We start from the raw sequence: 23,224 nt of genomic DNA, 5'->3' as shown, positions 1-23,224 counted from the left end.
TTTAATTAGTTTGGATAGTGGTTTGTCAATCTTCTTGATTTTCTCCAAGAACCAACTTTTTGTTTCATTGATTCTTTGGACTGTTTTCTGTGTTTCTATTTTGTTGATTTCTGCCCTCAGTTTTATTATTTCCAGTCTTCTACTCCTCCTGGGTGCGTCTGCTTCTTTTTTTTCTAAAGCTTTCAGGTGTGCTGTTAAGTCTCCGATGTATGCTTTCTCTGTTTTCTTTAAGTGGGCACTTAGTGCTATGAACTTTCCTCTTAACACTGCTTTCATCTCGTCCCATAGGTTTGAGAATGTTGTCTCTTTATTTTCATTAAATTCAAGGAAGACTTTAATTTCTTTCTTAGTTTCTTCCTTGACCCAGCTGTGGTTCAGTAGTTGACTGTTCAGTTTCCATGAGTTAGTCAGCTTTCTGGGGGTAGCATTGTTGTTGCCTTCTAACTTTAGTCCGTGGTGATCTGATAAGACACAGGTAGACACTGATATTTTTTTGTATCTGTGGGGGTTTCCTTTGTTTCCGGGTATGTGGTCAATTTTCGAGAAGGTTCCATGAGCTGCAGAGAAGAAGGTATATTCTTTCCTATTCGGGTGGAGTGTTCTATAGATGTCTGTTAAGTTCATTTGCTTCATTACCTCCAACAATTCTCTTAATTCTCTATTAGGATTCTGACTGACCTGTCCATTGGTGAGAGAGGTGTGTTGAAGTCTCCTACTACTAGTGTGTGTGGTTTGATGTCTGCCTTGAGTTTTAGTAATATTTCTTTTACATAAGTGGGTGCTTTTATATTAGGGGTGTAGATATTCAGGATTGAGACTTCATCCTGATGAACTGCTCCTGTTATGAGTGTAAAGTGTCCATCTCGATCTCTTCTGATTGATTTTAGTTTGAAGTCAGTTTTGTTAGAAATTAATATGGCCACTCCTGCTTTTTTCTTAGGACCATTTGCTTGAAAAACCTTTTCCCAACCCTTTACTCTGAGTAGATGCCTGTCTTTGGGGTGAGATGTGTTTCTTGAAAACAGCAGAATGTTGGATCCTGTTTTCTTATCCAATCTCATAGCTTGTGCCTTTTTATAGGTGAATTGAGACCATTAATATTCAGTGATATTAAACCAGAGGTTGTTTAGTCCAGTTATTCTTATTGTTTTTGGTAGTTGAGTTTGTGTGTCTCCCTTCTTTGAGTTGTGCTGGTGAAGGGTCGCTAGATGCCTGAGTTATTGTAGGCAGTACTGGAAATGTTGGATTCCTTGGGTTGTGATTTTTCTTCTATTACTTTCTGTAGGGCTGGATTTGTGGCTACATATTGTTTAAATTTGTTCTTATCCTGGAATGTCTTGTTTTCTCCATTGATAGTGAACAATAGCTTAGCTGGGTATAGTAGTTTGGGTTTGCATCCATGGTCCCTTAGTTTCTGCAGTACCTCTATCCAGGACCTTCTGGCTTTCATGGTTTCCATAGAAGTCAGGTGTAAGTCTGATTGATTTACCTTTATAAGTTACTAACCCTTTTTCCTTTGCAGCTCTTAATATTCTTTCCTTAATCTGTATATTTTGTGTTTTGATTATTATATGGCAAGGGGATTTTTTTTGAATCCAGTCTGTTTGGTGTTCTATGTGCTTCTTGAATATTCAAAGGAATATCTTTCTTTATTTTGGGAAAATTTTCTTCCATAATTTTGAGATCCTTTCTTCTATCTCTTGTACTCTATTGATTATGCTTGTTTCTGTATTCTCTGCTCGTTTACCTGGATTTTTCATATCCAGCTGGTCCTCAGTTTGTTTTCTTCCTTGCTTCCATTTCAGTTTTCAATTCTTGTACTATTTGCATTACCTGTTTGATCGTTTTTTCTTGGTTTCCCAGGGTATCATTTACATATTTACTCATTTATTCAAACTTTTTGTTATACTTCTCATCCATTTCTATAAGGGCATTTTTTACATGTTGTTTAAGGGACTCTATTGCTATCATAAAGTCAATTTTTTCCTCTTCTTCTGTGTTAGGGTGTTCAAGTCCTTCTGTTGTAAGATCATTGGATTCTGGTCTTTTCATGTTGTTTTTCAGATTGTTGGGTGAATTTTTGCCTTGGCGCCTGTACATTTCCTCCTATCGATGCTATCTAATGGGTCTTTTAAAACAGGATCAGGTTTCCCTGCTGGCCAGCCCCCCCCCCGCCCCCCCCCCCCCCCCCCCCCCCCCCGCTTACAAAATGCCCTCACTCCGTTTCTTGGCTCCTGCCATGGGCGAAGATCCCTCTCACCACTCAGAAGAGTCTTGAGGAACAGGACCAGGCTCCCTGTTCGCCAGGGACCTCGCCAACCAAAGGCCTACCACTCTGTAGGCCAGCCACCAAAACAGAGAAACTCCCGCTGCCCTCTACCCCGAGCTCCCGACCCAGCACCCAAACAGGCTAAACTGGGTGATCCTGCGGCCCTGCAGAAGCGAGGGGGAGTGAAGGAGGCCCCTGGGTGCAAGCTGTGACAGGTCAGGGAGAGAGAGTTTGCAGCAGAGGAGCAGCCCCAGCAGAGGGTACCAGCCCTCGCAGACTAACGGGGAGGGGGGGTTAAGGGGGTCGGAGAATGCCCCCGCTCCATTTCCTGTGTCCCGCTGCAGGCCAAGAACACTAGCCCCAGTCAGGAGGGTCTTCAGAGACAGGACCAGGCTCCCCATTCGCCCCTGGACCTCGCCAGTAAAAGGACTACCCCTCTGCAGGCCAGGCCCCAAAAAACCTACTTGATTTAATTGTAGTTGGACGATCTGCTCTCAGTGTGGGCTTTACTGTTTCATGTTTGGACTATCCCGCATCTGCAGCTTGGGCCTGCGCACCGGTCTCTCTCCGCCACTTGGGCCTGTGCACTGGTCTCATTCCGCATCTTGGGCCTGCGCACCGGTCTCTCTCCCTGGCTGGGTTTTAAGATAAGTTGTTTCCTAATTTTCTTTCATTCTTTTTTTTTTAATTTTTGGTTCTCCAAGACACTGTTTCTCTTTAGCTTTGGAGCCTGTCCTGGAACTAGCGCTTGTAGACCAGGTTGGCCATGAAGTCCCAGAGATCTCTCTGCCTCCCAAGTGCAGAGATTAAAGCCATGCCTCACAACCAGGCAGGTGGCTTTTTAATTTTCTATGGAATACCCATACTGATATTCAAAGTAGCTGACTCAGATTATAACCCCATCAGCAATGGAAGAGTGTCCCCTTAACTCCACATCCTCTCCAGATTAAGTTGTCATCAGTGTTTTGATCTTGCCTATTGTTACAGATGTAACAGGGGATCTCATATTTGTTTTGATTTTCATTTCTCTAATGATTAAAGAGTTTGGAAATTTCCTTAAGTGCCTCTCAGTCATTTTAGATTCATATGTTAAACCTTTTTTATTTAGGTCTGTACTCCATTTTTTCTTGGATTATTTGTTCTTTTGATGACCAATTAAGTTTTTTCTATGTTTTGAAGATCAGTCTTCTGTCCAATGTGGGTAGGTGAATATCTTTTCCCATACTACAGGCTGGCTTTTTTGTATTGTTGATACTGTCCTTTGGTTTACAGAAACTTTTGCTTCAGGAGATCTCATTCATTATTTTTCTCAGTGTCTGTGATGCCTGGGGTTATAATTTGAAAGTGTTCCTCTTTTCCAATGTGTTCAAGTGTACTTCCAATATTCTGTTTTATGTAGTTCAGTGTGTTTGTCTTTATGTTGTAGCCTTTAATCCACTGAGACTTTAGTTTTGGTCATGATAGATGTGGATCTACTTTTATTCTTCCCCACATTGATATTCAGCATTGCCAGCACCATTTGTTAAATGTTTTATCCATTTTATATTTTTTGGTGCTTTGTCAAAAATCAGGTGCAGTAAACAAGTGGGTTGATATCTGGGTCTTAGAATCAGTTCCATTAGTCCTCCTATCTGTTTTTGTGCAAACACCAGGCTCTCTTCAGTACTCTAGCTCTGCAGTCGTCTGAAGAAGTCAGGGAATGTGATACCTCAAGAAATTATTTTTTATATAGGATTGTTTTGACTATCTTGCATTCTTTTGGCTTTTCTATATGAAGTTGTTTTTATTTTGAGATCTGTGAAGATTTTTCTGATATTTACATGGGAATGTTATTGAGCCTGTAGATTGCTTTTGGAAAGGTTTTCACTTTTACTATGTTGCTTTCTACCTAACAAGGGCAAGGGACATCTTCCCATTCTCTGCTGTCTTCTTCAAAGATTCCTCAGGTCTAAAAGATTATGATAATATGCACAAGCTTTCTCAGATGACTACACACAAAGTCTTACTCCTATATGAAGCACAAAACATTATGACACTGAATTTATTTACAGAGTTTCACTACAGTATGATTTTTTTTCTCCTGTTTGTGAAAAATACACAAATTAACTTCAGGGTTTCTCTACAAAAGGGCTCATATTATGTATTTGAAGATGATTGTGAAAAAGAATTTACCACATTCCTTTCACTGGTATCTCTAGAGTGTGTTACATTTTAAGGCTTTTAAGAGTACAGGGGTCTGCAAAGGCCTTATCACACAGATATCATTAATATGGTTTCTCTCAATTATGTGTTCTTCTATGCATTTGAAGAGCACCATGTTGAGCAAAGGCCTTACCACACTGATTACATTCATAGGGTTTCTCTCCAGTATGTGTTCTTTTATGATTTTGAAGACTTCTCTGAGCTGCAAAGGCCTTACCACACTGATAACATTCATAGGGTTTCTCTCCAGTATGTGTTCTTTTATGCAATTGAAGATGATCATGACGTGCAAAGGCCTTACCACACTGATTACATTCATAGGGTTTCTCTCCAGTATGTGTTCTTTTATGATTTTGAAGACTGCTCTGAGCTGCAAAGGCCTTACCACACTGATAACATTCATAGGAATTCTCTCCAGTATGTGTTCTTTTATGCAATTGAAGATGATCATGACGTGCAAAGGCCTTACCACACTGATTACATTCATAAGGTTTCTCTCCAGTATGTGTTCTTTTATGCACTTGAAGATGACTGTGTTGTACAAAGGCCTTACCACACTGATTACATTCATGGGGTTTCTCTCCAGTATGTGTTCTTTTATGATTTTGAAGAGCAATGTTCTGTGCAAAGGTCTTACCACACTGATTACATTCATAAGGTTTCTCTCCAGTATGTGTTCTTTTATGCAATTGAAGATGATCATGACGTGCAAAGGCCTTACCACACTGAGTACATTCATGGGGTTTCTCTCCAGTATGTGTTCTTTTATGGTATTGAAGAGCAATGTTCTGTGCAAAGGCCTTACCACACTGATTACATTCATGGGGTTTCTCTCCAGTATGTGTTCTTTTATGTATTTGAAGATGACTGTGTTGTGCAAAGGCCTTACCACACTGAGTACATTCATGGGGTTTCTCTCCAGTATGTGTTCTTTTATGGTATTGAAGAGAAATGTTCTGTGCAAAGGCCTTACCACACTGATTACATTCATAAGGTTTCTCTCCAGTATGTGTTCTTTTATGGTTTTGAAGAGCAATGTTCTGTGCAAAGGCCTTACCACACTGAGTACATTCATGGGGTTTCTCTCCAGTATGTGTTCTTTTATGCAATTGAAGATGATCATGACGTGCAAAGGCCTTACCACACTGATTACATTCATAAGGTTTCTCTCCAGTATGTGTTCTTTTATGCAATTGAAGATGATCATGACGTGCAAAGGCCTTACCACACTGATTACATTCATAGGGTTTTTCTCCAGTTTGTATTCTCTTATGTGTTTGAAAAACAGTACATTGAGCAATGGCTTTACCACACTGATTATATTCATAGGGTGTCTCTCTAGTATATATTCTTTTAATCTTTTGAAGAAGACTGTGATCAGCAAAAAGCTTACCATGCAGATTGCATTCATATGATTTCTCTCCAGTATGTGTTAGTTTATGACTTTGATGAGTTTCATAAACAAGAAAGTCTTTGTCTTCTTGACCATATTCATAGGGTTTCTCTCCAGTGTGTGTTCTTTTATGCATTTCAAGATGATTGTGATGAGAAAAGACTTCATCAAATTGCTTAATTTCACAGCATTTTTCTCCGCTATGTGTTTTTTCATTCCTTAGAAGATGAGTGTTATAAGACAAGACTTTACCACAGTGAGAATATACTGAAAACTTTTCTCCAGTTTGATTTCTTTCAATCCTGCAAGGATAATTTACACATGTAAAAGCTTTACCACATTCAATGCAGTTGAACCTCATACCTATATGAATTAATTTCATATTTTTTCAAATTGTAAAAAGGAATCAAATATCAAGGTTTTATAGCTTTGTTTAAAATCATGTTTTGTTCTCTTGTTAGGGGTCATTTTACATCTAGAAAAATATTTGTGATGATAAATTCCATTGTGTCATGGTTTATCTTTTTTCATCTATAACTATACCTATATTTTTCTAGGATATTTTTTATATTTTTGAAGACAACTGCATATACTGAGTGCTTTACCAACTTTACTCAATTCATAATTTCACTATATTGTGAATCATTATACATTTGGTAAGTGAACTAAGACAGGCAGAAGTATTTGCATAGACCTAGAACTCATGTTTGTTTGTTTTTGTTGTAATGTGAGTTTGTATTTTTGTATTAATTGTGATGATAGAAAATACATTAACTTTGTATTTTTGGATGAAATTAAACATGAACACTCTACATAGGAACTACAGTTTATCTTCTTAATTGTTCTTAAGGAGAGGTATGCTAAATCTTTCCATATTCCTATGCTCATACACTTGTGTCAAGAGTGACATATCTTGTGTCAAGAGTGACATATGTATATATATATGAAAAAATAATAGTGTATAAAAGATTTCTACAATGAATCCACAAAGTTCGACCTTCACAGACTTGTGGTATAGATATTAAGGTTTCTCCACAACAAATGCCCCTTAACATAATCTGATTTCACTAAACTTAGCACAGTCACAAAAAGTATATGAGTGATACAAGGCTTACCATGGGCTATTGAATTAGTAGAAAGTTTTGCAGCTATATTCATCATCACTGAAATATGTCTACATTTTCTGTCATGAATAGCAAGAAGCAAATGAAGCAGCAGTTCTACAACATAGCTCTCATGGTGCTATGAATCAAATGGAGATATCTGTTTAGGCATTGTTACCTAGACTTTTTCTTAAATGAAGGCTTTACAGATGCAATTCACATACATGAAATTGAGGTATATGGATTTGTGAGAACTTAATAACCATCAATACATTTAAAGCTGTGCTTATTTACACTCTTGCTTTTGTTTTAAAGTTCCAGAACACATTACAAACTATTAAGGGAAATTGTTATGAACTTGCCCAAGAAAATTACCTTGCATGTCTTCTAGAACATTGACAATGCTCTTCAGTGTTAAGATCTTCCCAAATGTATCCTAAAATACAGTACCAGAATAGATGTTATATTATTTAAGAATGTGCAACAATTAGCTTATTATCTTAAGTGCACCTAAGAACTTTGACTGTGTTATTCACCTCATTCTTCTTTCTCTAAAACAAATTACAGAACAAAATCATAAACCAAGGAAAAGTTGTCTCCATATTTTGAAACATGAAAGAAATTCATTTTCACCTATAGTAGTTAGGTTCCTGTAGGTCTCCAGCATCACATCTTTGTAGAGATTCTTCTGAGAAGGATTCAGTAAATCCCACTCTTCCTTAGTGAAGTTGATGTGCACATCATCATAGCTCACTGCCTTCAAAAATACAACATACATGAGTACATTATAAGTATGACAGTAAAATACATACTTCTTTGAAAGTATAGTTTTATGATTCTGGTGTTCCCCATTCTTGTTCCATGACATAGACAGTCACTTTAGAAGGAAATTGAAAAGGAGAATCAATTCTGTTATTTCTGTATCCTTTGTATAGGATACCACCTTATAAGAGCAGTATCTATTCATGGGGAAAGAAAAAAAGAACAGTACGTTGTATGCATGAGAAAATTAAAGACTATGAAAAGGAAAAAAAAGATGGACAAACTGGGCATATTAGTGTAATTTGCCTTTACCACAACACTCAGAGAACAGAGGTGGGTATATTTGTCTCTGAAACGAATGCCAGTCAAGATTTAACAGAACTGCTTATCCATTTTAAGATACAATGTATCTTGTCAGAGGTTGAGGCATGAACATGTCTTTGCCCAAAGGCCAGTTTTGAAAACAAGAAAACAAGATTTGAGTGTCTTCGGTGCTCAACATTCTCTGGAAAATAGACAATGCTACCAGTAGTAATCGTGTCTCACTTCAACAGTACTCTAGGTTATTTAAATTCCATATTTTACAGCTTTTTAAAGTGGTTAAAGATTACCTATCTATGCAAAATATATTCTTTATGTGTCTAAAAAACCTGATTATTCTAACTATAAGTATGACATAGATGACTATTGATCTATAATTCTAATACCTATATAAAGACTAAGACTTCATATTAGAATATTGTACAATAAACAACTGTACAACAAATAAGGACAATGGGCTCAAAATGTAACCAATGAATAAATATCTTGATCAATGGAAGAAATGTACATTGCAATTTGATAAATATATTTATCAATATATAAAATGTTTTAAGCAGAGGTAGAAGCATGAATGCATACAAAATTCAATATTTAACATTATATCAATATACAAAAATCTATATCAAAGCAATTGCCTATAAATTATAACTCACAAGCATTCACTCTATTACTCACTATTATTATTAATGTATGTAAACTCACACTATCTTATTCCATCCAATTTTCCCTTTTTTTTCAAAGAAATCCCTGAGCCCATAAAATTTCCCTTCCAACCCACAACCCTATACCAATTATAACCAACCCCTAAATGATGTCCCTAACCCTAGGACAAACTTTGTTGGGAGAGGGGATGTAGTCTTTTAGAATTACTTCCAGCTGTCGTGGGACGATGTTCTTTCTATGGGATCCTGTGTAAGTAAAATGATGGTTAAGTTCCAAGATTACTGTTTGGTATAACTAAAAATAGTCTCTGAGTATTTTGTAAAGTTTTTCTGAGCTTCCTCTTATAATGATGCAGCATAATAACCAGGCTAGCTTAATATGAAACAGCAAAATTTAATGATGGGATAGCTTACAACACCAGGGATCCAGCGATGGGCAAGAAATACAAAAGGGCCGGCGGGGCTCACGCCTGCCAGATTTATACATAAACATTAGCCCGAGGCAAACACGCTCCCCATTGAGCTGGGCTTCCCCTACATTATAAGTTCTGTCCAGAACATTGTAAAAAGTGGACCATTTCAGCTAACAAAGTTGGAACTATCTTGAGCAGCTGGTATGCAAAACACGTCTGGTAGTAGCACTATCATCATCATGCCATATCAACCAGGTTGAGTTGTTTTTGTGGGGCCCCAACTTCTTCCTGGGAACTTCAAAAATTACTGCAGGAAAATTCATTGTTCGTTGTGGAAAATTTAAACATTACTTATATAGTCATATACAGACATATATATTCAATGACATGTACAATAGAGACAAAATAGAAATGGAGAAAAGTAAAAAGTTTTTTATATTCCTTTTTCTTTCTGTCCCATGCTCCTGACATTGAGAGAGAAACTCTCAATTTGTATTTTAACGACATGCTTGGATTTATAGAGGGACAGAGCCAGTGTCCATCTCCAAAACCAGCTCTATATATTCATAAATATACATCCACTTACAAAAGGCACCCAATGAAATGATAGGATAAAAGTGTAGATTACTGAATCTAAAAAGAATAAAGGGGCATATATGTGTATCATGTAAAAGTGTAGATCAGTAAAATTAATTTTAAAAAGTAACTACTTATTTATATATTTTACATTGATATAGACATGGATGCTCCCTTTTGATATAAACTTGACATTTATTAAAACATACTGTTTATGATTTTTATATTCTTACTCAAACTATTTTATCTAATTCAACTCACTTAAACATATAATGAAAACTTCTAGTCCTTGAAACTTATTATTATAAACCAATTAGGATATAAAGTACTGCATGTTAGTACTTTGTTATTTATTACAATTTAAGTTATACTCAAGTTAGGTATGTTTTCAACATTATATGAAATTTCATTACTGATTCAAATGTAAATACTTTAGAGAAAATGGTTGGTGACGTAAAACAAACTTTGTCTCCTTGGGGATTACTTCTGAAAATATACAAAAAGGTGATTCCATAATTATTCAGCATATAAAACTTTTATAAAAATGTGAGCCCAAAAGTTAAAAATTAGGAGAGATTATTTGTGGAATCTTAATAATTTTCAGAAATTGCCCCAAGACATTGACCATGTATATCCCACTATTGGAGTAAAAAATTGAAAACAGTAATTAGAACCAAACCATAAAAGGTAACAAGGATTTAAATAGTCAAAGAGAACTATCATCTAAAGCAGAGAAAAAAATTGGTTTAGTGGAAATAAAATTATAGGAGGCACTTATGGATTGTTTGGATGTGAATTTTGGTTACATTCAAGACTTTTTTTGATACAGGTTTCTCTGTAGCTTTGGAATGTGTCCTGGAACTAGCTCTTCTAGACCAGGCTGGCCTTGAACTCCACCTGCCTCTGTCTCCCAAGAGCTGGGATTAAAGGTTTGAGCCATCACCCCCTGGCCTTCATTCTAGACATTTTACTCTCTATGTATTCCCTATAGGAATTTTACTGCAGAGGAAAGATATTATCTTATAATCGATATTTTAAACATATAATCATACTAACAAACTAAAAAGTTATATGGAAAAAAATCTGAGTTGTTTTTAAAAAGAAAACTGAAACTTCATCTAATAGCAAGAATTTACCAAGGTTAAATTGTAGCATGTTTTACTAATGTTGAGATTGAATCATTATGGACAGGAAGTGAACATTGGCAAAGAGTTTACAGTAATTTCTTGGGAGAGATTAACAACAAATATCCCTTTAGCCATAATATTAATGATCATATAGAGAAGTAACTAATTCTAGGGAAAGATTTCATCTAGCTTCCTGTATTTAATTTTGGGTTTGAGTCTCTATCTGATATCTAGGAATACATAACAAATACTTATCCTTTAACCTCTTACAGATCTGCTGCATATGACAATTAAAATGCTTAAGTTTTTTGCAATGAAATATGAGCATGCATTACAGTGACCTGTGAAGTCTCCAGAAGAAGTGTGAGTCACACAAGGAAGATTTCAACTGCACTATGTTATTGTTTCACCATCTAAACATCAGGTTTGGACTACAAACTGCTCGGGACAGTATCAAAATGGTACACTGAGATGATTGAGACACCTGGGAACATGTTTTAATTAAGCAAACAGTTCATTTTGGAGGTTTGAGGAAGAGATGATGGGCAAAAACACAGACAGGTTGAATGACGGAATTGAATCAAAGACCCAGGTATTAATCCACACACCTATGAACACCTGATTTTTGACAAAGAAGCTAAAATTATACAATGAAAAAAGAAAGCATCTGCAACAAATGGTTATGGCATAACTGGATATCAAATCTATCACCATGCACAATACTCAAGTTCAAAGGGGATAAAGACCTTAATATAAATCTGACCTCACTGAAACTGATAGGAGAGAAAGTGAAAAGTAGCCTTCCAAGCATGGAACAGGGGACCACTTATAAACATAACACCTGTAACAGAGTCTGAGAGGAACAATTAGTAAATGGGACCTTCTGAAACTGAGAAGCTTCTTCTGCACAGCAAAGGACACAGTCAATAACACAATAAGGCAGCGTATTGAATGGGAAAAATTTCCAATCCCATATAAGATAGAGGACTGATCTCCAAAATATATAAAGAACTCAAGAAATTAAACATCAAAATTTCACATAATTCAATTAAAAATAGGGTACAGAACTAAACAGAGAATTTTCTTTTTTAAAAAAAAATATTTATTTATTTATTATGTATACAATATTCTGTCTGTGTGTATGCTGCAGGCCAGAAGAGGGCACCAGATCCCATTACAGATGGTTGTGAGCCACCATGTGGTTGCTGGGAATTGAACTCAGGACCTTTGGAAGAGCAGGCAATGCTCTTAACCTCTGAGCCATCTCTCCAGCCCAACAGAGAATTTTCTATAGAATAATCTCAAATGGTCAAAAGACACTTAAGGAAATGTTCAACATCCTTAGCCATCAGGGAAATGCAAATCAAAATGACTCTGCAATACCACTTTATACCTGTCAGAATGGCTAAGAACAAAAACACCAATGACTGCTTATGCTGGAGAGGATGTGGGAGTAAGGGGAAGACTTTTCCATTGTTGGTGGAAATGCAAATTGTACAACCACTCTGGAAAACAGTATGGCAGTTTCTCTGAAAATTAGGATTCAACCTACCTCAAGACCCAGCAATACAAATGACAATGGTGTGAACTCCCTTACACATCAATATTGGTTGTAAAGTAAAGGATATTCATGCTACAATCCACAGACACAGAGAGAGTTAGTTAACAACAAAGGATCAAGGGAGGGATACATCGATCTCCCTGAAAGGGGCACTAGAATAGGTCTTCTGAATTGAATGGCAGTAGTTGGGTATGGGAACAGGAGAAATCAGAATCAGGGTGCTTGGATGTAGGGAGAATGAGGAAAGACTACAGGAATTGGGGAACATTTGGGAGTTGGTACAATAAATACTCATTAGACTGTATGAAAATGCCCCTAGCAAGGACTTTTAGGAAAGAGGGATAAGAAGCCTGTGGAGTCTTCTCTAACCAGGCAAAGTATTCAATGTTGGGACTGGGACACCACTCAGCAACAGTTACATCTACATCTAGTCCTCCTTGCAAGATATGTTGAGTTATTTGTTCCCCACAACTTGTAGGAGTAAACAACAAATAACTCGTGAAACTTCAGGCCCATTCCATTAGAGGGAGACAATGCCCATCCTAATTGGATGACCAAGAACCTGAAGCTCACTACACTATAGGTCTATGAAGAACCAAACAAGATAGGAAAAAAGTCCATGAAATGATTTCTTATGATATTCTGTTATTCTCATAGAATGGTGCCTCAGCCAAATGTTATCAAACTGGCCTAATCCAGGAACTCAAAGCAGCAGGAGCAGACACAGGTAGTCAAACAATAAGAGGAGCTAAGGAGACCCTGCTGCCAATGGGGAGGAAGTACCATAGCAACCGCCTCCCACCTTGGTTGAGGACACTAGGTTAACACAGCCCACAGCATGAACTAAGCAGAAGTTATTGGTGCTCACAGAGACTCGTGATCCTATAGGGGCCTGTGCTAAATGCTTTGCATATATGTTATCAGTTCATACTTTGGTGTTTTGTGGGACTGCTAAGACTTGGTGCTTGTATATGTGGGGTGTACTTTAACTCAATTGACAGCTTTTGAGACCACTTTTCCTCATTCTGGGTTTCTATATCCAGGCTTTACATGGATTCTGTATAGTCTTACTTTAACTTGTTGTACCATGTATGTGGGCTGGTTTTCCATGTTTAGTTGACAATGACCTAGAGACATCAGAAGTTAGAGAGCCTCAAGAAAAAAAATGCTTCCATGGGATTGAGAAAGGAGGCATTCTCTCAATGACTGATCAATGGCAGAGGGCACAGCCCATTGAGAGTTATGTCATCCCTGGGCTGGTCCTGGGTTCTATAAGAAGAGAGGATGAGTAAGTCCTATGAAGTAAGAAAGTAAGAAGCACTCCCCCATCACATTTGCATCAATTCTTGACTCAAGGTTCCTGCCCTCCTAACTGGTGAGGCTTTATTTTCCAAGGACTTAGTTAATTAGCTCTATCCCAACTGAAGCATTAATCTAATTGATATTTAAAATAAAAACTCAGACCAGGCAGTTTTGGCACATGCCTTTAATCCCAGCATTTGGGAGGCAGAGGTAGGCAAATCTCTGTGAGTTCAAGGCCAACCTGGGCTACAAAATGAGTTCCAGGACAGGCTCCAAAGCCACAGAGAAACCCTGTCTCAGAAAAACTAAAACAAACTAAACTAAACTGAAATAAAATAAAATAAAAACTCATGAGTCAGATAGCAGGGTAAGAACTTGAAAGATCAGAAAATCAATTGATCAGCCACTGGTGACTACTACCTCTTCAATTTCTCCATGCAAGAATAGAGCCCATATCTTCTCTCAAGCCTGCTTAATAATCCTGATTCCTACCTGGTCAAAGACCTCCAAACCTCTAGGGTAATTTTCCGTCAGGTTGTTGTTAGCTCTGTCCTCACTCCAAGCAAGCTTTATTATGAGAACATGATCAAAATGTCATAATTTCCCCTTTCTTACTAAATAAAGAGTGAAGGATTTAACTAACACAGTAAAGGTATATACAAAATATACAATAACTATATACAAATATATATAGGAAACAATGACCAATCCATTTGTATTTAGTAAATTTAGAGAAAATACTTTATTATCTATCCTACTTAGGTAAGTCCAAAGTTTTGCACCTAAATCATTTTTTATCCCAACCTAAAATATACTTTTTATATCTCTTAACCTTACATATTTCATGCTAATTTCTGAGTTGTTTCAATTTGGTAACAGAGAGAACTACAATTATCTAGTATTTAACTCCATTAGAGACCTAAGAAGGATAAAATACTACCTGAGTAAACAGAAAGTATAGTGTTTATCTCCATGCAGAAATCTCAAGTCCAAATAGATCAAAACATAAAACCAACCACATTGAACTTCATTCATAGAAGTGAAAGTGGGAAGTACACTTGAACACATTGGTACAGGAGACCACTTTTTAAATATAACCCCAGCAGCATGAACACTAATAGCAATATTTAATAGATGGGACCACCTAAAACTGAGAACTTTCTGAAAAGCAGAGGAAATGTTCAATAAAACGGCAGCCTACAGGATGGAAAAAGGTCTTCTTCAACCCCACATCAAACAGAGGGCTCATATCCAAAATATATAAAGAGCTCAAGTAACTAGTCATCAGAAGAACAAATAAGCCAATAGTAAAATAATTGTACAGAATTAAACAGAGAACTCTCAACAGATGACTATAAAATGACTGAAAGACACTTAAAAAAATGCTCAACATCCTTAGCCATTAAGAAATGTAAAAACAACTCTGAGATTCCACCTTATACCTGTAAGAATAGCCAAGATCAAAAACACTGAGGACAGTTTATGCTGGAGAGGATGTGGGGTGAAGGGAAAACTTCTCCGCTGCTGGTGGGCATGCAAACTGGTACAATCACTTTAGAAATGAGAATGGTGATTTCTCAGAAATTTAGGACACAACCTGCCTCAAGACCAAGCAATACCACTTTTGGGTGTATACCTAAATGATTCTCAATTATACCCCAAGGGCATGTGTCCAGCTATATCCATAACAGCACTATTTGTATTAGCCTGGTAACAACCTAAACACTCCCTGACCAAAGAATGGATGAGGAAAATGTGCTGCATTTACACAATGGAGTACCACACAGCAGGAAAAAAATGACATCTTGAAATTGCAGGCAAATTTATGGATCAAGAACACATTACACTGAGTGAGGTAACCCATACCCAGAAAGACAAATATATAATGTCCTCACTCATAAGTGGATTTTAGACCTTACGCAAAGAAAACCAGCCTACAATTCTCAACCTCAGAGAACCTAGATAACAAAGAGGAATCTAAGCCAAATACACATGGATATAATCTACATGGAAAGTAGAAAAAGACAGGAGAGGAAGGGAGGAGCGCAGAGAAAAATATATACCTCAATAAAAACAATTTAAAAAAAAAAAACAAGAAATGACATAAACTACTGACTGCCTGGACAGTCACCCAAGATTCCACTGTACTGTTGGACTTTTAACTTTAGCCTATACACCTAGAAGATCTGACCAAGTTTCTGTGAAGCAGGAATTTTGAAGGATTGTCCTGCTTTGCCATGGCAATGCTCAGCTGTCACTTTCTTTTGTGTCCTGCCTATCTAACTTGGACAGTATACTGTCAGTAGTTAAGTCAAAGGGCAGTTTCTTGCCAGTGCCTAAGTCTTGCCAGCAAGAGAGTAATCTACATTTAGTCATTTCTATGATATCCATCATTTCTCTGAAGTAGATTGGTGTTGTCAGAAACAGATATGTCTTGCCATAAAAGCCTTATATAATCATAACATCTTAAATGCCATATTTTGAATAGAATGCCATATTTTAAATAGGAAATATTTGATGACTTATTTAAAATGCATTTTTGGCCAGGGAGTGAATGTGCATGTCTTTAATCCCAGTACTTATGTGACAAAAGCAGGTTGATCTCAGTGTGCTCAAGGCCAGTATGGTCTACAAAGTGATTTCCAGGACAACCAGAGTAATACAAAGGAACCCTATCTTGAAAAAAATGAAAATGAAATGTCTTTTTGTTTCACCTTGATAGCCAACATAAAATGACTGTAAGTATGATTATAATATGTAACTATTAACTGGTAATTTTTATTAATTTAAATAGCTTGTAATAGTAATTTTCAGGACTAGAGATTTATTTTACATCGTAAAGTGACTTGTTGGGCAGAAAACCTTACATAAGAGTAAAAATGTAAGCCGGGCGGTGGTGGCGCACGCCCTTAATCCCAGCACTTGGGAGGCAGAGGCAGGCGGATCTCTGTGAGTTCGAGACCAGCCTGGTCTACAAGAGCTAGTTCCAGGACAGGCTCCAAAACCACAGAGAAACCCTGTCTCGAAAAACCAACAAAAAAAAAAGAGTAAAAATGTATGTACAGTATGTTTTATCAAAAATAAACTTGAATTTCCATGAATATACAAAAATATGTTAAATAAGATTAGAAACATCTACAATAAAACAAAAATAATCTCAAATATGTATTAATATACAAAAATCCATACTAATGTAAAATATTTAGTACAAACAGTTTTTTATTTAAATTCAAATTAGTAATCTATCATTTATCCTATAATTTCTATATCTTCCAATTTTCTTTTCAGAACGAGAACTAAATTATTATCTCCTTTGTTTAGATTTTTTACCATTACCCATAGTAACTTTTTACCACCTCCACCTCAATGATGACATAAATCATGACATAATGAATGACCAAACTGCTTACCCCAACTCTTGGGAATATGGGAACCATGCTTTTAAAATTATTTTTTGTTGTCTGTGAGCAATGGCATCTATAAGGGTCCCTGAAATAAACCTAGGATAATTTCAATTCATAGGAGAATTGCCTGTATTATCTCTTGTCCAGTCTTTGTGTAACGGGAAAGTGGAAGAATTATCTAAAGTTCTGGCTAGTGTAGTGTATGAGGACCATCTTAGATAGTAATCTTGGAATTGTCCTGAATAATTTATAGCCCAAAGCTGACCTTTGGAGGAGGGTAGTCAGTTTAGTGGCATTACCACACTCTAGGAGGAATCAATGTTGTGGAGTCCTAAGCCCGTCTTTAAGATTTTAATGGTCACTGCTAAGAATGATAGTAGTTTACTGCAGAAAACCTTTTAAGTGCCATATGTAGGAAAGTTCAAAGCAGTTAAAGGAGCATAGATTTTTATTTATATACAGAATTCAAAAACTTAATTTTCAGTTACTTGATATAGATTTAGACCCAAAATCATGAACAGGAATTAAGAAGAAGCCTTTTATTTAAATTAGATTTTAGATGTAGTGCAAACTGATCTTATTCATAATCCCTGTAGTCAGATAGTAGGGCTGAAAGCTGAAAGATCAGAAAAGCACAGCATCCAGCCACTAGTTCTTAGCTCTATAAAATTCCCAGTCCAATGTGGGAGCCCACATGTGACTCAGTTTCCATCTGGAGTCATTTCGAACTTAAAGATTCTATTTGAGTCTGAGCATGCCTGCTGTTCTTCTTCTAGTAACCTTGAGGGCTGTGAATAACATCTGTGTTAACCAACAGAAAAAGCATTTTGCCAAGCCCAAAGAGTCCATTTTTTCTATTAATATTTGGGCTAGTGTAGGCCAGCCAGGGGCACTCCTTGTTAGTGATTAGAAGCTGCTTAGCTGAATCAGATAATGTACAGGTTTGAGCTGCCTCCTAGCACAGTGCAGGAAGGTGGAGAGCTGACTGTGTTGCTTTTTGACCTGCCTTTTGACTGTGTTTAGTACATATGCTGGCTGAGAAATAAACTCAGGCTGCTTTCTATTGACCTTTCATCCTCTCAGTCTAACCTATGATTCTGTCTTCATTTCTCTTAATCTAACTTTTCCTTAGCCTCAGCATTCCCTCCAAGGGAAGCCCTAGATAAATGTTGTAAGACTCACCAAATGGGGTATCCCGTCTCTATAAGTCCTCAGAGTGAATGCTGTTTCTACAAAACACTCAATCCTCGGCTCCTCTCTCGTGCCACCTTATATTCCTCTCTCTGCCCAGGCATGCCACTTCCTATCTGCAACTCCTTAGTGATAGGATTAAAGATATGAGACACCAGCATTGACTCTACAACAAACTAGTGTGACTACTGGGATTAAAGGTGTGTGTCAGTATTGCCTGGGGTGTAAGGCGGGCCATGGCATCTGTTTTACTTTCTGATCTTCAGGCAAGCTTTATTGTTAAAATATAAATAAAAAAAATAAAATAAAATAATTAGAAGCAAGCATCTGAGATCAAGAAGAGAAAAGTAAAACTGTTTATCATCAAAGAGTATAAAAAATATTCTGAGTACAAACTGGAGAAGGTCCATCATTTTCAAAAACAATGAATGATATAATTAAATTATGGTTCACAAAATCAACAATCTAGATGACACCATTGACAAAACAAGGCACAAACATAAACACAAATCTACACTAACACAAACACACACACACTCACACATATATATGTGTGTGTATATATATGTGTGTATATATATATATTATTGATTCTTAAAGAAGAACAACAAGGTTCTAATCAAAATCACTGAATCACTGGCCATCACACATCCTGTACACTCTTGTTCTTTCCTTTATCAATAATAGAAAATGGGTTCGGTGCCGGGCGGTGGTGGCGCACACCTTTAATCCCAGCATTTGGGAGGCAGAGGCAGGCAGATCTCTGTGAGTTTGAGGCCAGCCTGGTCTACGGGGGCTAGTTCCAAGACAGGAACCAAAAAGCTATGGAGAAACCCTGTCTTGAAAAAAATCAAAAAAAAAAAAAAAAGAAAGAAAAAGAAAAGAAAATGGGTTTGGTGAGAAAGGCTGTTTCACCAAAATTTACAATGTTCTCTTGAAGTCTTGTGATGTTTTTACTTTAAAGAAAATAGATTTGATTACTGAAAGCATCTCATTCTCTTTTGATAAAGAAAATGATGTGTTAGGATCACTTACCATGTTGTTTCCTACAATTGGTGATGGAATCCTAGTCTGCATCACAGTAAGGAAATGAAATCTTTTTAAATGGAATTTCAAGAGAATAGATTTTTAAAGAATCAGTGTACATGTAAATCAATTTGATTTACTCCAACTGCTTGGAGTTCCAAGCACATCTGAAAATAAGGTTACTGCTATTTTTTGTGTATGTTTGTGTATTTTTTGTGTATGATATTCTCTATATAATTGCTAGAAGTGATCAAAGTTTCAGGGAGTCAGGGAGATAGAGGAAGAGAATGAGAAGTTAAAGGAGCTACAAAATGAGGTAGAGAAGCAGATGACTAAGAGTACAACCCCAGGCAATGCTGGCTCAGTGATCACGTCTCTTGAGGAGAAGATGGAGGCCGATGCCAGTTCCATCTATGTTGGCAATGGTGCAACAGCAGAAGAGCTGGAAGCTGGAAGCTCACTTTCATGGATGTGGTTTCATTCAACTGTGTTACTACAGTCTGTGACAAATTCAGTGGCCTTGGCAAAGGGTTTGCATATATAGAATTCTTAGACAAAGAGTCAGTGAGGACTTCCCTGGCTTTAGATGATTCTCTGTTTAGAGGGAGACAGATCAAGGTGATTCCCATCAGCACAACAGAGGGGTTACCAGTGTGCCCAATACCGTACCTAAACTACCAATTACAACAGCTCCCAGTCTGGATTCTACAGTGGTTTAAACAGCTGGCCCTTGGATCAAAAAAAAAAAATTAAAAAAAAAAGAAAAACAGAAGGTGGAAATTTATTTTTTAAAAAAGATATACTGGGCTGGAGAGATGGCTCAGTGGTTAAGAGCATTGCCTGCTCTTCCAAAAGTCCTGAGTTCAATCCCTGCCTGCTCTTCCAAAAGTCCTGAGTTCAATCCCCGGAAACCACATGGTGACTCACAACCATCTGTAAAGAAGTCTGGTGCCCTCTTCTGGCCTGCAGACATACACACAGATAGAATATTGTATACATAATAAATAAATAAATATAAATAAAAAAGATATACTGTGGAAGGGGGAGAATCCCATAACTAACAGAGGAGGAACCTGTTCTGGGCAGTAGGGCAGGCCCAGGGAATGGGGTAGTGGTGACATATTCCCTCTGGAGATTCGATATGGACACTTCTCAAATGTGCAACCTGCTCCCTATTTTCCTGCTCCACTTCACTCTCTATGTGCCTGCTCACGGGTAGGTGGGCACGGATGGTAGGAGGCCTTTTTTTACCTAGATCTCTGGAGGGCACCAATCTGTTCAGCTTGTTTCCTTCCCTCATCTTCTCTCTGCCTTTTGCAGTCCCTGCCTGCTCCTGATTTACCAGGTCTAGGTACACGGTACCCTTCTTTCCTCGGGGCTCCTTCCTCTAAAGTTTGTCTGGTGCATTTTTTTTTGGTGCCTTTTTGTTTATTTTTCTGTCTTGAGTGTCTTTCTTTGCAGATTTTTGTAGCGGAAAGAACTCACTCACAGTGGATTCAGTGTAAATTCCACTTACCCCTGGGGAAATACATTACTTTTGTTTTGGGAAGCTTTGCACTGTTTTTGTTGTTGTTGTTATTGTTGTTGTTTATCAGGTGTTCTTGTTTTGTTTTATTTTTTGTTTACATTTTTCCCTTTTATTTAGAGGGAATGGGAAGAATTGGGAATAAGGAGGTGGGAGCTGAATTTTGTTTATTTTTTAAACTCATTTACAAGAGATGTGTTTTTTAAAATAATGTGTCATGAGGAAGGTTGTTTATGAAAAAAAGAAAAATGATTTAAAATTTATTTTCTCCTACATGGGTTAATATGGCTCAAGATGTGACTTATGCTCCATCTACCTGCCCAACACAATGCACATCTGAGAAATCTCTGCAGATCAGAAACTCCTTTGTCCCCTGGAACTAAGCTTCACTGGATCACACCATTGCAGCTAGTGGCAGCATCACATTAAAAACCTTCTAATCATGCATTGGTAGAAGATCAATATCATCATTTCCTACCAGTTCCTAAACTAGTTGTAATCTTTATAACACAAATCTGAAATTGGAATGCAATACTGAGAACTTCTGACCTTCAGTTTTCTAATCTCTCTTCCCACTGCACACCAAGGGCAGTGTCCATGTGTGTACTCTGGACAATCACCATCATATCCTGAATTTCCAGAGACTCCCCTGCCCCAATAAATTCATATACAGGGAGGCTCAGACGACAAGGGCCACTGCCAACATGAACCACATGGACCAACATAACTATAGTCTTGCTCATGATCAGTCCAAGTCACAGCAGAAATGACAGTTCAACAGGCCTGAACACCCAACACTCACCACGGTATAGCTTGTGATCTTCCTTACTACTCCTACTGCAGAGGCAGAATAGAATCATGGAAAGAACCCACAAACTGTCTGCTACTAGTACTCTCCATTGCTAACCCTTCCCAGAATTCCTCACAGGCTAGGGCCACCTAGCTGGGCCTCACAATATTAGCAGCTCCTCTATAGGAGGATCAGAGATCAAATGACTCAGACAGCACAGTCCTTCCAGTTCTGCCCTCCCAGCTGAGCATACAGTGCCCTAGTTTAGAAAGTTTGTATTTAACACATAATTCGACTCTCCTACACCACATCCTGTTTCTCATCCAAAGCACAGGGTCCTCTGTGTGCACATTGCATTGCACACTCACTTTCCAGTGCAGCCGTCCCATTGCCTCAGAGATGGAAAATCCTGAAGAGAAACACAGCTCACATTCATAAAGGAATCACTGTTCCTGTGTAACTGTGGTTACTTTGTAAGTGTTGTTAAAGAAAAACAAACCATGAATTAGAAAACAATCAGGATCATGTTAGGGTTTGGAGGGAGCAAAGACAATGTGAATATGATGTAGTTTTAATCTCAAAAATTATTTTGAAAAGTTGAAATAGGCTAAAAGCCATGTCCTCCAGAGACTAGGGATTTGTATTAGAGCACAATAAATACTTGTCATGTATTTTCCCTAAAGATGAAGATCTTAATCCAGAAAAGTAACAGTCCTGTTAAGCAGGGACACAATATTTTACCCAGATCATCTATTTTGGATGAACTATTGTAATATCACAATTAGGTTTCAAGATAAGGTCAGTCCCACACCCAGATTGCCATTGTCTGTGGACTGCAAACAATGGTCAATCACGATAATAATACAGCATCGCAACTGATCAATAAGGGCTACCTGATTCCATGTAAGTAATCTCAGTTGAAGGAGGAAAGCTCTCACCCTCAGGCCAACCTCTCACTTCCTGCACTGTGTCTACACCAGCTTCAAAGTTGGTCAATTGAGTTCAATTCTTATACCAATCCCTCTTCATTTCTAAGTCACCAATAAAAGCCAGAATGATTAGCAGACACTCATTAACTGCTCTATTTTTCTTTCTCACTGACTAGTGAAGGACAAACCTGGAAGGAGTTGCAGGACTGTCTTCCCAGAACTGGCAACAGAGGCAGGATTAGGTGTTCAAAATAATTCTCAATTACATAGCATGAGGCAAGCCTAAAGGATAGGAGACCTTGTTCTACATAGAAGTCAACATAACTTGAAAGAAACAAAATGAAACTCTCAATGACTTAGAAACATTGGAGAACAGAAACAAATAGAGATAAGAGCAGCAATACACTTAAAGAAAGTATTTGAAATTGATACCAAAAAGTGATTTTTAAAGTGATGATAATAATGCACTTTTAGCTGGGCAGTGGTGGTACACGCTTTTAATCCCAGCACTCAGAATCAGAAGCAGGTGGATCTTTGTGAGTTTGAGGTCAGCCTGGTCTACAAGAGCTAGTTCTAGGACAGGCTCTAAAGCTACAGAGAAACCCTCTCTCAATACACCAAAAAATGCACTTTTGAGATTAAATAAAATTTTCTATATTGACTTTAAA

At 37.5% G+C, this 23,224-nt stretch overlaps 1 protein-coding gene across 1 annotated transcript in view; it reads right to left on the bottom strand.

The window, feature by feature from the left end:
- Window positions 1-4,617: 4,617 nt before the first annotated feature.
- The window catches only part of LOC121458665 (zinc finger protein 431-like), a gene marked incomplete at its 3' end in the record, with an annotated part of 35,429 nt that continues 16,822 nt past the window's right edge, over window positions 4,618-23,224 (bottom strand). The window contains exons 2-5 of the mRNA XM_041667959.1: window positions 7,601-7,724; window positions 7,343-7,403; window positions 6,050-6,166; window positions 4,618-5,713 (exon numbers count right to left, since the gene is read on the bottom strand). Of these exons, the coding sequence (XP_041523893.1) occupies window positions 4,618-5,713; window positions 6,050-6,166; window positions 7,343-7,403; window positions 7,601-7,724 (1,398 nt within the window). The remainder of the gene's footprint in view (window positions 5,714-6,049; window positions 6,167-7,342; window positions 7,404-7,600; window positions 7,725-23,224) is intronic.

The sequence above is a fragment of the Microtus oregoni genome, unplaced genomic scaffold (genome assembly GCF_018167655.1).
Source record: "Microtus oregoni isolate MIOR12 unplaced genomic scaffold, Mior012 000018F_ref0000195, whole genome shotgun sequence".
Classification (NCBI taxonomy): Eukaryota; Metazoa; Chordata; class Mammalia; order Rodentia; family Cricetidae; genus Microtus; species Microtus oregoni.
This window is presented reverse-complemented; position numbering and strand designations above follow the sequence as displayed.